General features: G+C 45.7%; 1 protein-coding gene across 1 annotated transcript in view; it reads right to left on the bottom strand.

Moving 5' to 3' along the window:
- Window positions 1–13,426, bottom strand: part of unc5a (unc-5 netrin receptor A) — a 900,708-nt gene extending 887,282 nt beyond the window's left edge. Inside the window, exon 1 of the mRNA XM_072512209.1 lies at window positions 13,087–13,426. Coding sequence (XP_072368310.1) covers window positions 13,087–13,180 — 94 coding nt within the window. The 5' untranslated portion in view covers window positions 13,181–13,426. The remainder of the gene's footprint in view (window positions 1–13,086) is intronic.
- Window positions 13,427–13,912: the final 486 nt, after the last annotated feature.

The raw sequence follows: 13,912 nt of genomic DNA, 5'->3' as shown, positions 1-13,912 counted from the left end.
TATTTACATGATGACCAGACCGCACACCATGCACCCAGCCACCCAAACAGAACGTTGCCAAACTCCGGCTGCGGACATGTGCCCGGGGCTGGGCCCATCCCCTGGGTGATCAAAGGTTGGCTGCTGTCTCTGTGGTGCAGCCTCCCACAGTGTTCAAGCACAGTGTCCATGCATCAAGGCGTGATTGAAATGCTGGACAACGAGCCCCACATGCTACATCACCCACCCGCCCACAGGGGGCCTAACCATGAATTGCCAATTCCTGATGAGCAATAGCCTTCAGCCACACGACTACAGGCCTCTGTGGTCAGTGGGGGTTTATGGGTAGTCAGTGGGGGAAGACAGGCAGGGGCTAGCATTGGCCCCGGTACAGGAACACACGATCAAGGGGTTGGCATGGAGGACCCGTGCCCGATTGCCTTCCCCCGTGCAGTTCACCACACCCGCAGCCCCATTCCCCCCTCCCTCTAGCCCCCCCCACCCATGGCAGCCCACCCCCAATAGGGGCTTCACCCCACACCCCAGTTGCCCCCCAACATCCCTCCAAGCTCATGGACAGCATGACCAGTGCCCCTGTGCTCATTGCCTGTAAGCAAAGATGGCCACTCAGTCCCCGTAGCAGCCCTTCCACCCGGTTCACGTTTTCCAAAAGGAGTTCTAATCAGCGCCCACGTGACCACTTGCTGGGGAGGCCGCTGGATCACGGGAGCCCATTGGATATGGGATGACTCCTGCTAATTGTTGGAAGTAGGTTTTAAGTGGTGACTATTGGTTTGTCGCCACGTTACAGCGGGATCCCGATTTCACCCGCAGGAGCGGGCCAGTTGCATTACAAGCGGTTTGGCGACCAGCGCGGTTCTCATTTTTGGCCTCTCCCGCAATTCACCGGCCTCAGTCATTCCCATTTGAGAATGAAAAAACAGGTCATTTCTATGAGGGTTCGCCAATCGTAAATACCAATTTTATGCCAGGACACGAGTCGAAAATCAATTGCTTTTTGTTAAACTGCATTTTTGTCACTTTTTAACCAATTTCCTAATCTACTTCCAATCTACTTCCTTATGTATGCTTTGGACTCTAATCAACTGACACTTGTCTCTGGGTCCTTTTGTTGCTGCTCTGCCATTTTCCATTAAAGAAAACTTGTTGATATTTGGATTAAGATTGCAATGTCCCATTTGTTCTGACTGCCTCTCTTACTCAAGCATTTTCATATTAAGACACTTGCACTTAACGACAATATATTTTTCATTCTACTTACTTTTCCCCAAATTTAGATTCTACTAATAGTCACTCAGTGGCGTTATGGTTCTCGAATCAAGTCAATCTCCAATTGTGCTCAGCTAAACATAAATTCTCAGGCTCAATTCATTGAAATAACCATGAGGAAAATAAGGAAACAAATGGTTTGAATCAAGTGGTCAGAAAATGTCGGAGAGGAAGACACAAGAACAGGTCCAGAGCTAGATGTAAAAACCTTGGCGTTGAGTTAAAAGAACCAGGTTACTAAAGGAGAAAAAGCGACATCAGGCATCAAAGAGCTTCAACGTTTGAGGTGTGGAGATGATTTGGGCTAGCATACAACAGGTAAGGAATAGAAAACGTGGTTCATGAAGCAAGAGACCTCTGACACTTCTTTCTACATAACTAGAGAGTCTACATTATGTGGAAGGAGATGGCAGAGGCAGCTAGCAAAATGTTCAAATACCAAGGATCCTGCTACGATGTAGGAGGAAACTGAACAGCAAAAGTAGCTAACAAGCCAAGTGCACCAATAGCCTGCTGACACACTTAGAAAAATAATCACTTGAGTTTCAATACCCTCGCGTTTTCACAGAATCGATATTGCTCCATGCAGTCAGTCTGTGACATTCAGCCTTAATACTCTCTCCCATTTTGTCATGCATTTTGCCCATTTGAAGTTCACCCCATTTCCCAAGATCTGAAGGCATAAATTTAGGTAAGAAGCTAGAAACTCTGGTATTTCACAATTCTGAATTCCTCTTGCAGAAAATGCTGGCACGTAATAAAAGGGCCAACATCAGACAGTTAAACCGAGCAGAAGGAAGAAGTTATCCTGGATAATAATTCATTTAAATGTGTGGCAGATGGAAAAACTGGAAGTCCTGAACTCTCAAGCCAGTTTATGATGACCAAGTCATTATATTAGACGCTTTGATTATGGAAATAAAGGAAAGTGTGGATAGAACTTGTCACTGGAACTGCAGTGTAAGATGATGATGAGAGTTGTAAGTGACAGCAAAAGCCTGTAATGCAAGCTTTTTTCTTTTGTCTCCTTAGGTCATCAAGGGAAGAAACATTAATTGAATCAGTACAGGAATAACCGTCAGGCCCTTCCGCATTTGGCGATAACACCAACACCTGCAAGTTCCCCTTCAAGTCACACACCAACCTGACTTGGAACTATCATCACTGTTCCTTTGCTGTTATTGGATCAGAAACCAGGAACCCAATCCCGAACCGCACGGTGGGTGTACCTTAACCGCATGGACTGCAGCAGTTCAAAAAGGTGGCTCATCACCACCTTCCCAATGGTAAGTAGCGATGGGAAACAAATGCTGACCTTATTCATGTCCCCTGAAACAATTACTGAAAAGTTGCAACAGAAACAAGACGACCCCATTGCTGTTATTCCTACATACATTCACCAGCCCCAGATATTTACTGCGGATCAGAAGATAAAATACATAAGGGAATTTCATTGGCGAGTCTCAAAACACAATAAAAACAAGTTGAATGCATTGATGTAGATTCTGAGCTATTAGGCAATGACCTAGGAAATATCAGTGGTTTATTTCCAAGGAAACAGATCTTGATGGGCATCTCATGAAATGAAGGATACTTGTAGAGCATCAGAAACATATGGAGATATTTCACAGCAGCTGCTTTGCAGGAGTGGACTTGCCTGGTAACAGAATCCAATACAACTTCTGCAGCTACAGAGGGATTTACTTCAAAGCAGTGCATGCTGTCATCCAACGGCAGCATCAGCAACATCCATACTTATGAGTAACAAGGCATCATGGTCAATGTTTTCCAAGTGGAAAGATTGCCAACTGGCTCTCAGAGCTTGGAGAGACAGTGTGGGCAGCAATGGCTGCTGATTCCAAATGAGCCAGAGGAACATCTCAGATAAAGATAGATCGTTTTTTGAAGAATAAAGGGATTAAGGATTATGGTGTTTGGGCCGGAAAGTGGAGCCGAGTCCACAAAAGATCAGCCATGATCTCATTGAATAGTGGAGCAGGCTCGAGGGGCCAGATGGCCTACTCCTGCTCCTAGTTCTTATATAGATGAGACTGCCCAAGCACTTATTATCCTTGGTTTTATAGTGGGCTGGGATGGTCTTCCAATGCTGCCAAGCCCAAGCAGTGTAGAAGAGCCTGAGGAGGTATCACACTGCTTGGTTATCATACATCTGGGTGTCATAGTGGGTCATGAATCTGCAATTATGCTGTCAATTTTGGACAGCTGGAAAGTAGTTAAGCATAACTACTTTGCAAATATGCATCTCTGAATGCTCAGACCTGAACTCTGGCTTTCCCAAGCATAAAAATATAGACTAACAGCACACTATTAGTAATGTAAACTCAGTTGCAATCAAGTAGATTTGAATATGCAAATTCTGCTTTTTCCTCAAAGGCAAACAAAGAGATAATTGGTATAGACTGAGTACATGATACAATGTTTCGGTCTGGGAAGGAGAAGCAGGTGGGATAAAAATAATTCATGAATCTTTTCAATTTCATGTAATTTAAAATAGCGCCTGCTACAATGGAGGCCGCTCTCTTTATTTGTAACATAAAAGCTCATGGTTCAAGGTTAACATTAGCATGGATAAAGGATTGATTAGCTAACAGGAAACGGAGAGTAGGCATAAACGGGTAATTTTCAGGTTGGCAAAATGTGACAAGTAGAGTGCCACAGGGATCAGTGCTGGAGCCAAATGTATGGTTGCTAAATTTTCTGATGACACAAAAGGAAAGTAATTTGTGAAGTGGACATAAAGGCCTGGATACTACAATCCCGCGGCCAAGTTCTGACGCCGGCATGAAAATCGGTGTGAACCACTCTGGCTTCAATGGTCCTCAATTGTCTGGTATGTACCCCTTCCGAGGGGGCGAGGTCGGTGCTGGAGTGGCCCCGCACTCCAGCCGGCGAGAGTTCGCGCATGCGCGCTACGGCCTGCGTGTTTTCACACATGCGCGCTACGACCGGCGTGATTCTGTGCATGCACGCACAGCTGCCGTGATTCCGCATATGCGCATGGGTTCCCGTCTCCGTGCCGGCCCCCGGGCAATATGGCGGAGCCCTACAGGGGCCTGGTGTGGAGGAACATAGGCCCCCACAGAACCAGCCCCCCCCCCCCGCCGATCGGTCGCCCCCCCCCCCCCGCCGATCGGTCGCCCCCCCACCAGGACGGCCCTCGCGCACACAAAACTTCCAGGTCCCGCCGTGTGGGACCATACGTGACCCACGTGATGAGCGCTTTCAACGGCCCCCGACCGGCATGGTGGCGATCCCGCGGGCGCCTGAGAATCGGCGCCGGAGACTTGGCGAGCCGGCATCGGGGTCGGAGAAAGAATCCCGGCCAGGGAGTCTGCAAAGGGGCAAACATAGGTTAAGAGATTGGGCAAAATTTGGCTGACAGAATATGTGAGAAAATGTGAACTTGTCCACTTCGTACAGAAGGCGTTTTAGTTTATAAATCACAAAAAGTTAGTATGCAGGTACAGCAAGTGAAAAGGAAGGCAAAAGGAATGTTGACATCTGTTGCAAACATAGTGGAATATAAAAGTAGGGATATTTTACATCTGTCCAGGTGAACAGGGCGATGGCCAGACCACACCAGGAATGCGGTGTACAATTTTGCTCTTCTGATTTAAGAAAGAATATAAATGCATTAAAGCAATTCTTCTTTCTTCCATTAAAAATAATTCAGAGATTAACCCGAGTGATACCTGGAGGTTATCTTACAGGTTGGGCCTGTATCCATTGGAGTTTAGAAGATCAAGAAGCGATCTTAATCAAAAAATTGAAGATCGTGAGGAGAGTTGACAGGGTTGATGCTCAACAGTCGTTTTCCCTTATGGAAGTAAGGCGGAGCCGAGAAGATTTTATTTCTCTCAGGAGGACATGAATCTTTGTAACTCTCGTCCTCAAGAGTGGTGGAGGCAGGATCAATGAATAATTGGAAGGCAGAGGTAGATGGAGTCCCTTGTTAGTCAAGAATCTAAACTTATCAGGGGTACGAAGAATATGGAGTTGAGGCCACAGTCAGATCAGCCAATATCTTATTGACCTCAGTGACCAATTGGCTTACTCCTGCTCTTAATTCATATGTTTGTAGATGTAAAAATGGAGATTGTCAATCTGTGGGAAAGGCAAATTATTTTTGATAAGGAATCATTTTTATTTTTAATAGTGTTAAAGATTGTGGCAATTAAGCAAAACAAATATGTTGTCTCAAGTTACTGTCAGGCATTAAAACAAATAGCCAGCATCAAGGAACTTGCTTGCACTTTGTAGGTAAAAACATCCTTACAACTCAGCAATTTTCTCTCATTGCCCACACCATCATTATGTATGGACATTGCGCAGAATATTGTAGGTGGTGCCCATCTGCAGTGAAGTCTAAAAGAAAATATAGAAAATCTGACCAACCCCATTTGAAAATGGCTGAACATGGAGATCAATATTTTTCCATTGTCTCTTTTTGCTTCTGTGTAGTATTTCATTGTAATTACATTTATTACAGCAGCTTATACTGTAGAAAAGCTCTAACAGCGTCATAAAGTCTGCGATTTAATATTGACAAAAGGTGTAGTGGGCATCTTACAAAATATCCAGCAAACAATTTAAGACAAGTTAACAGTTAGATCTGAAACATGGTAAAGTGAATATTCTGCAAAGAGAAAAAAATGATATTGGTGGCATTGGAGGATTGATGCTGCTTATTGCAACCATTGTCAAGCTGGGTACATGATGAAAGGATGTCAGGAGTATCCCAAATTGTATAGGAGGTTGCCTATGGAGTCAACAGCTAAATACTGGAGATATAAAAAGGAGCACTCCATAGTTTTGTGAAATTTGCCTTCAGGGGTTTATTATTGACACAGGTTTGGTGGGACAGGGGTGAGGGGTGAGGAGGGAGTTGGCGCTACACATTTTCTCTGTTCATTATCCATAGAAAAATAGTGAATCCATGCAAAATGAATACTTTTAATAATTTAGCTGCAAAATATCAAAACAGTAAGTCTTTCTCCAAGACATTAGAATAGTTCAGAAGTATATGGCAGAAGGCCCTTTTTTCCCTTTATTCTTTCATGGGATGCTCGCATCGTTGGCAAGACCAACATATCCCTAATTGTCCTTGATCAGAGTGGACCCTTGACCAGTGTTTTTCAAACTTTTTTCCCGGGACCGACTTTCTGCCGACCTTCGGGACCCACTCTAGCTGAACTTCGCTTACCTTTCCCGTTCGCTTACCTTTAATGTGAAAGGGGAACCTGCTTGGTCCTCACAATCTTCCTTCAATAAGGTTCACAGGAGGAGAGGGCAATGTGCAGAGTTCAGCCAGTTCCTTTACACCATCTTCAGCTTTGTTAGAATGAAAAATCCAACCTTGCATCTGTAGATCGTCAGGAAGGGTAATAGCAACAAAATGCTTGTTTTACTCAGCACTGGATACTCTTGGGAGATGCTATTCCAGAAGCATCGTGGGCTTTTAGCATGTTTTTGATGTGCTATCAAAGGTCAGGTCCAGCAGCGTAATCTTTTCATTTGGAGTCAGCAGTAAGCTAATAAGTGAAATTAATAACTGACTCTAAATAACATTTTTCACCCACCCCTTCTCTTTCAAAATCTGAAATGTATCGTCTCATTTACCAGTACTTCCATGTATATAACACACATGGGCTTTGCATCCTTGACAAAACAATTGACAAAACTATACCTCAATAAATCATCTTCATATTGCTTTGTTCCAGAGTTAAGTTTCTTCTTTGTAGACTGTTAACCAGATGCTCTGGAGATCTGTACAAGGATAACACTAGCAGTGCTCTGTCCTGCTCCAGACTCTCCTTAGCAACTCCAGATGTGAGATCCTGGCCAGTAGGTGCTCAGCCTACTTATGACTTGGACCATCTTTCTTGTAACAAAACGATTCAGCTTCACAGTCCTCTTACCTTGCTTGCTAGCATCTAGAATATCGAGGAATCTCTTCTCCGTGATTTGGCGCCAAAAGCACGTACATACCGGGTGTTTGAAGTTAAGTATAGGTCCAGGGCGCGTGACCAGCTCACTGCTGCCACTTTTGGCCAGAGAACTGCACACAGTCTCATTTTATTCTCATTTAGAAGGCGGCAGCGGCCTCCAGTCTCGGTAGCAGCCAGTGGGCACTGTTCCTGTGATCTGGACCACTGCAGGAACTCTGCTACCGATCGGCTCCATGATCCTCCTGCCACCCACTCTCGGGTCGCGACTCGCACTTTGAAAATTCCTGCCTTAGACCATTGCACAAAATTAGTTAAGAGTCAGTCACATTCCCAGGGGTTACATGTAGGTCAGTCCAGTTAAGGATAGCACACACCCTCCCCTAAAAAGTGAATGCGATGAGTTTTACAACAATCAATGACCGCTGTCATTCACCATTACGCAGATTAGCTTTTTATTCCAGAATTTAAATTGCACTGACTGCTGTGATGGGATTTGAACCAGTGTCCCCAGAGCCCCTGGTAATTAGTTCAGTGACAGTAAAACAAGCCACCATCTGCCCGATGATGAGACAAGTGGCCTTTCCTCATTCCATTCTCTATTTTCTTTATTTTTTTTACAATTAATGAATGCATAATCAATAAATAATTGTTAAAAATTTGATTGAATACAAACAGGACCAGTACCATATCATTTGAGACCACCCCAGGGTATGCCCCTGTTATGGAACGTGATTGTTAACTGTTAATTATGGAAACTATTAAAAGTGTCTCCATACCTCTCCTGATGACTCGGGTAGTAAATGTTCCACCAGGTGTCATATTGCGCTGTACAAATAGCAAGAGCCCGACGCAGAGTTAGAATTTCATTTGATTCATACCACGTAGGATAGAAGAGTTCAAATGTTATACAATGTTTGCATGGACTGAAAGGCAATGATAAATGCAATTTTTGTAGTCAAATTCTTCCAGGGATTGACAAAACAAATATTTTCAAATAACCTTTCAACTACTTTATTCTCTTGGCATCACGTACACTAAACAGCTTACAGCAAATGATGTTTATGATCAACGTTAAATTTGAACTACAGTAGATCTATTTCAGTCCCAATTTTAAACACAGGGGAGTGCGTACAAATGAGAGAAGCATGTCCTCATACAGAAAATCAGAAGGGAAAGAAAGATATCTTCATCAAGACTTGCTGGCGACATTTTACATGCAGCAGGGAGATTTTCAGTGCTTGATACACCGCCAAAAACTGTAAAAGTAGTTTTGGTTTGGAATGTAATTAGAATGCTACTTCATAGCTTTAAGGAGAGTTCTGCCAGCTTTAAAATGTCACTAATGCATAGTGACCAGAAGAAATGTCCCCCACCTCCCCCTTCCCAAGGTGCTCAGACATCCTCGGCCCAGCGGTTTAATCAGGTTTAAATTCCAAGGGAACATTCATCACCATTCAAAGATAAGACTTGGATACCACACACCCTATGAATCACTCATTTCATTTACACTTTCAATTAAATGCACCAAGCTGTAGCAATGCAAACTTTCAGGGTTTCCTGCTATAAGTCACAAGATTTTTTTTTTTTTTTTTTTTAAATCACATACAGAATTAGTGGACATTCACCAGCATTTTACAACCAACAAGGATTTGAAAATGAAACTAAATAAGAATATTTAATATTGAACACGAAAAACGACAATACCGTTTGACATAAAGTTATTTGTTTTCTAAGATACACAGTCCTTTGTATTCTTGGCTTTCAACTCTTTTACAAAAAGAAAATCACTTCACTTTCAATAGGAAATATGCACATGTTTTATTTCCTACATTTGTTACTCAGCTGAGCTACTCCAGTAACATCCAATCTTTTTTCCAGGCGAGTATTGTGAACACAGTGGTTTTTGTTGTATGCAGTGTAAAGAATACAAAAGTACATGGCACCATGCCATAAAAGGATAGCATACCTTTGGTGTTTAGATATTAAGAATTCAAGCTTTCTGCTTCAAAGTTCCAACTGAACTTTCGATTTGCTACTGCATGCCGTGCAATACCCTTTCCCCCAGCTATGCAGCATTGTGGATGGAATGCATTCAAAAGCATCAAAAATTGTAACTACTTCAGGCAAAAAAAGATTTGCAAAGCCATGATACCAAGATCAACTAAAGAGTGTCAATTGAACACGAGCTCCTGAATGCTGCATTTTAATATAAATGAATATATAACTTATGCTGGTGCATTCCTCCGTACGTAGTCAGGAAAGAAAAAACACCTCGTGAGTTTGATGTCTGATGACCAGTTTCCGAATGAGGTACCATTATCGCTAAAGAACATGAATATGCTTATTTTACACACAAACTGAATCTATCCAGAAGGGCCTCCATGATATGTTCAGCAAAAGCGCCCTAGGTTATCTGTAAAAGTGCTGGTCACCTAAAGGTTCACCCCCACAAAACCAATCCAATTTCAAATCGCAGCGAGTCATACAGACTGGAAATGTTGAGTTTGTATCCCCTCCCCACAGATGCTGCCTGGCCTGCTGAGTTATTCCAGTATTTTCTGTTTCTACTCCTGCAGAATTTTGCTTTTAGTCTAATCTTCAAATCATGTTTCCCTTTCAAAATTCACTCATCTATTTCACATCATCACAGAAATTCTCCCTGATCAGCTTTAGTCGAACAATTCAAAAACTTGGTCTTCAACTTGTCACTTTAATAGAATGGCAGGCATTTCACCCATCATCGCCAAAGTACAAAATTGCGCAACTACCAGGGTACACTCTGCCTCCACTGCGAACCTGCCCCGGGTACGCTCTGCCTCCATTGTGAAGCTGCCCGGGTACACTCTGCCTCCATTGTGAACCTGCCCGGGGTACACTCTGCCTCCATTGTGAACCTGCCCGGGGTACACTCCGCCTCCATTGTGAACCTGCCCGGGGTACACTCTGCCTCCATTGCGAACCTGCCCGGGGTACACTCTGCCTCCATTATGAAGCTGCCCGGGGTACACTCTGCCTCCATTGCGAACCTGCTCGGGGTACACTCTGCCTCCATTGTGAACCTGCCCGGGGTACAATCTGCCTCCATTGCGAACCTGCCCGGGGTACACTCTGCCTCCATTGTGAACCTGCCAGGGTACAATCTGCCTCCATTGCGAACCTGCCCGGGGTACACTCTGCCTCCATTGCGAACCTGCCCGGGGTACACTCTGCCTCCATTGTGAACCTGCCAGGGTACAATCTGCCTCCATTGCGAACCTGCCCGGGGTACACTCTGCCTCCATTGCGAAGCTGCCCGGGGTACACTCTGCCTCCATTGTGAACCTGCCCGGGGTACACTCTGCCTCCATTGTGAAGCTGCCCGGGGTACACTCTGCCTCCATTGTGAACCTGCCCGGGGTACACTCTGCATCCATTGTGAACCTGCCAGGGTACACTCTGCATCCATTGTGAACCTGCCACGGGTACTCTCTGCCTCCATTGCGAACCTGCCCGGGGTACACTCTGCCTCCATTGTGAAGCTGCCCGGGGTACACTCTGCCTCCATTGTGAACCTGCCCGGGGTACACTCTGCATCCATTGTGAACCTGCCAGGGTACACTCTGCATCCATTGTGAACCTGCCACGGGTACTCTCTGCCTCCATTGCGAACCTGCCCGGGGTACACTCTGCCCCAATGGTGAACCTGCCCAGGGTACACACTGCCTCCATTGTGAAGCTGCCCAGGGTACACTCTGCCCCAATGGTGAACCTGCCTGGGGTACACTCTGCCTTCATTGTGAACCTGCCCCAGGTACACTCTGCATCCATTGTGAACCTGCCCGGGGTACACTCTGCATCCATTCTGAACCTGCCACGGGTACTCTCTGCCTCCATTGCGAACCTGCCCGGGGTACATTCTGCCTGCATTGTGAACCTGCCCGGGGTACACTCTGCCTCCATTGTGAACCTGCCCCGGGTACACTCTGCCCCAATGGTGAACCTGCCCGGGGTACACTCTGCCTCCATTGTGAACCTGCCCCGGGTACACTCTGCCTCCATTGCGAACATGCCCGGGGTACACTCTGCCTCCATTGTGAACCTGCCCCGGGTACTCTCTGCCTCCATTGTGAACCTGCCCCGGGGTACACTCTGCCCCAATGGTGAACCTGCCCGGGGTACACTCTGCCTCCATTGTGAACCTGCCCCAGGTACACTCTGCATCCATTGTGAACCTGCCCGGGGTACACTCTGCCTCCATTGTGAACCTGCCCGCGGTACACTTTGCCTCCATTGCGAACCTGCCCCGGGTACACTCTGCCTCCATTGTGAACCTGCCCGGGGTACACTCTGCCCCAATGGTGAACCTGCCCGGGGTACACTCTGCCTCCATTGTGAACCTGCCCGGGGTACACTCTGCCCCAATGGTGAACCTGCCCGGGGTACACTCTGCCTCCATTGTGAACCTGCCCCAGGTACACTCTGCATCCATTGTGAACCTGCCCGGGGTACACTTTGCCTCCATTGCGAACCTGCCCCGGGTACACTCTGCCTCCATTGTGAACCTGCCCGGGGTACACTCTGCCCCAATGGTGAACCTGCCCGGGGTACACTCTGCCTCCATTGTGAACCTGCCCGGGGTACACTCTGCCTCCATTGTGAACCTGCCCGGGGTACACTTTGCCTCCATTGCGAACCTGCCCGGGGTACACTCTGCCTCCATTGTGAACCTGCCCGGGGTACACTCTGCCCCAATGGTGAACCTGCCCGGGGTACACTCTGCCTCCATTGCGAACCTGCCCCGGGTACACTCTGCCTCCATTGCGACTGGATTTTATAGCTATTCTGCAATTTAATAATTTAAATGCAGGTTAAGTACGATAAATGATATTTCTGCCACAGTGTAGTAAAATGTGCATAAACGTTTGCGGTTTCTAAAAAAAATTCCCATGTCTCAAAGTTATCAGCAGGTCAGATTCAGCCGTCACCCACTTCGCCCCATCTTTCGGCACTTCCACCTGCTCTCACTCGCCTCTGTCACTCACATCTGATATTCTTCTTTCTTAAAATTATGTGGAGTACTCCGACAGAAGCCGAGCCCCCGTGCATAAACCAATAAATAATAGATAAATCAACCATTTGTTCAACCTTCATAATACATTTCATGCATCGCCACTGTTGCAGTGTAGTGACCAGGAATCCCATCTCTCAGTGACTTTTCTCGTTTCCCTCGCTCGTTCTAATTGAGATATAAAGTTTAACGGCAATAATGCAGCAGAACAGCGTTGGCATACGATGAAATGGGATATTCCTGAATTATATTGTTAATCTGTAACAGGTTGCATTTACCCAGTTATATATATATATATACACACGTATACCCGCTTCGCAGATTGAACCCGTTGGCAAAACAAGCTCACCTCAATTATTAGACATATACATATGTATTGAACATCGGGGGGTCAGTGAGCTCCTGTAAAGAACGTTACTACATGCAGTTGCAGGAAATGACCCTTTTCACAAGGTCAGTTTGTACCGTTTAACTTTTCCTCAAAGTTAGCGAATTATATATTACATGTAAGGGGGGGGGGGGGCGGGGGGAGAAAAAGGTTCTTAATTTACCGAAGCTCTGAAAACAACAGAGCTTACCCCGAAGAACAACGACCCGTAGCAAAGGCCAATTAAAAAATTCTGCAAGGGATATCTACCAATTAACCGGAGTAGACCAGACAGCGGCAGTGCTCACCCCTGTCTGAAGACCGCCGCTGACCAGTGCGAGGGCAGGAGTCACAATTCACCCCCTTGTGTCGCAAAGTTACCTTTACTCCTGTGGATGTAAGTAATCCAGAAGCATTTTCTTTTGTTTCCTTACCTTGGCAGACGATTTGCAAATAGAGAAGGGCAGACCAAACGATAAAGTTTAGCATTCCCAGGCTGCTGCTACATAAGTGCTGAAGCAATAGCATTCCGTTTGCCGCGTATCCGCGCCCAAATGCTCCACAATTGAAACTGCCCTCGCCTGTGCTGGGAGTAATTTCTCGCCAAATCAAACTGTCCTGCCCACCTCACCACCACCACCAGGCAACACATGTGTATAACACATCGCAGGCTTGTCAGAACAGCCCAGATGTGGGCTTCAGCGCGCGCCTGTGTCACACAGGAAAATAAGTGTCTTTTTTTATCCGGAGTGGAAGCAAGTTCGAGTGACTGCTCTATACTCTCCCACAATCATCCCTGTTCTCTTCAGTAGATTCCACGTTTATTAGATACCGCGAGTGCTTGTGCTCATTGCAGAGCTATTAACAAGGTAGCTCTCAAAACATGGAGCAGACTTGCCGGATCGTGCCTTTGCGCTTCGCTGATAAAGGCTTTTTTTATGATAGATAATCATATATTTCTACCCGTGGCGTTCGCAAATTGTGCAAGTGGATAGAAATCGCCAGAAAGTGATGATTTATTGTGCTGTGCTGCTGGAAGTAGGAAAAGCAAAGTTGCAAGCTGCAAGATATTCATGTCACTGATTTCGGAAGTGACTGGAAAATAGCTTCCAGATCGCTTGTGCCATACATAACCCGAGCCGCCCTTTAATATTTACCAGGTACTTTCGCCATTGGAATTGGGAGGTATCACTGTAACCAGCAAAGTGTCACTGCCAAAAATTAAACACTTGGAGACAGAGTATCGAGAGTGTGCTGTGA

This window comes from Scyliorhinus torazame, chromosome 7, assembly GCF_047496885.1.
Source record: "Scyliorhinus torazame isolate Kashiwa2021f chromosome 7, sScyTor2.1, whole genome shotgun sequence".
In the NCBI taxonomy this organism is placed as follows: Eukaryota; Metazoa; Chordata; class Chondrichthyes; order Carcharhiniformes; family Scyliorhinidae; genus Scyliorhinus; species Scyliorhinus torazame.
This window is presented reverse-complemented; position numbering and strand designations above follow the sequence as displayed.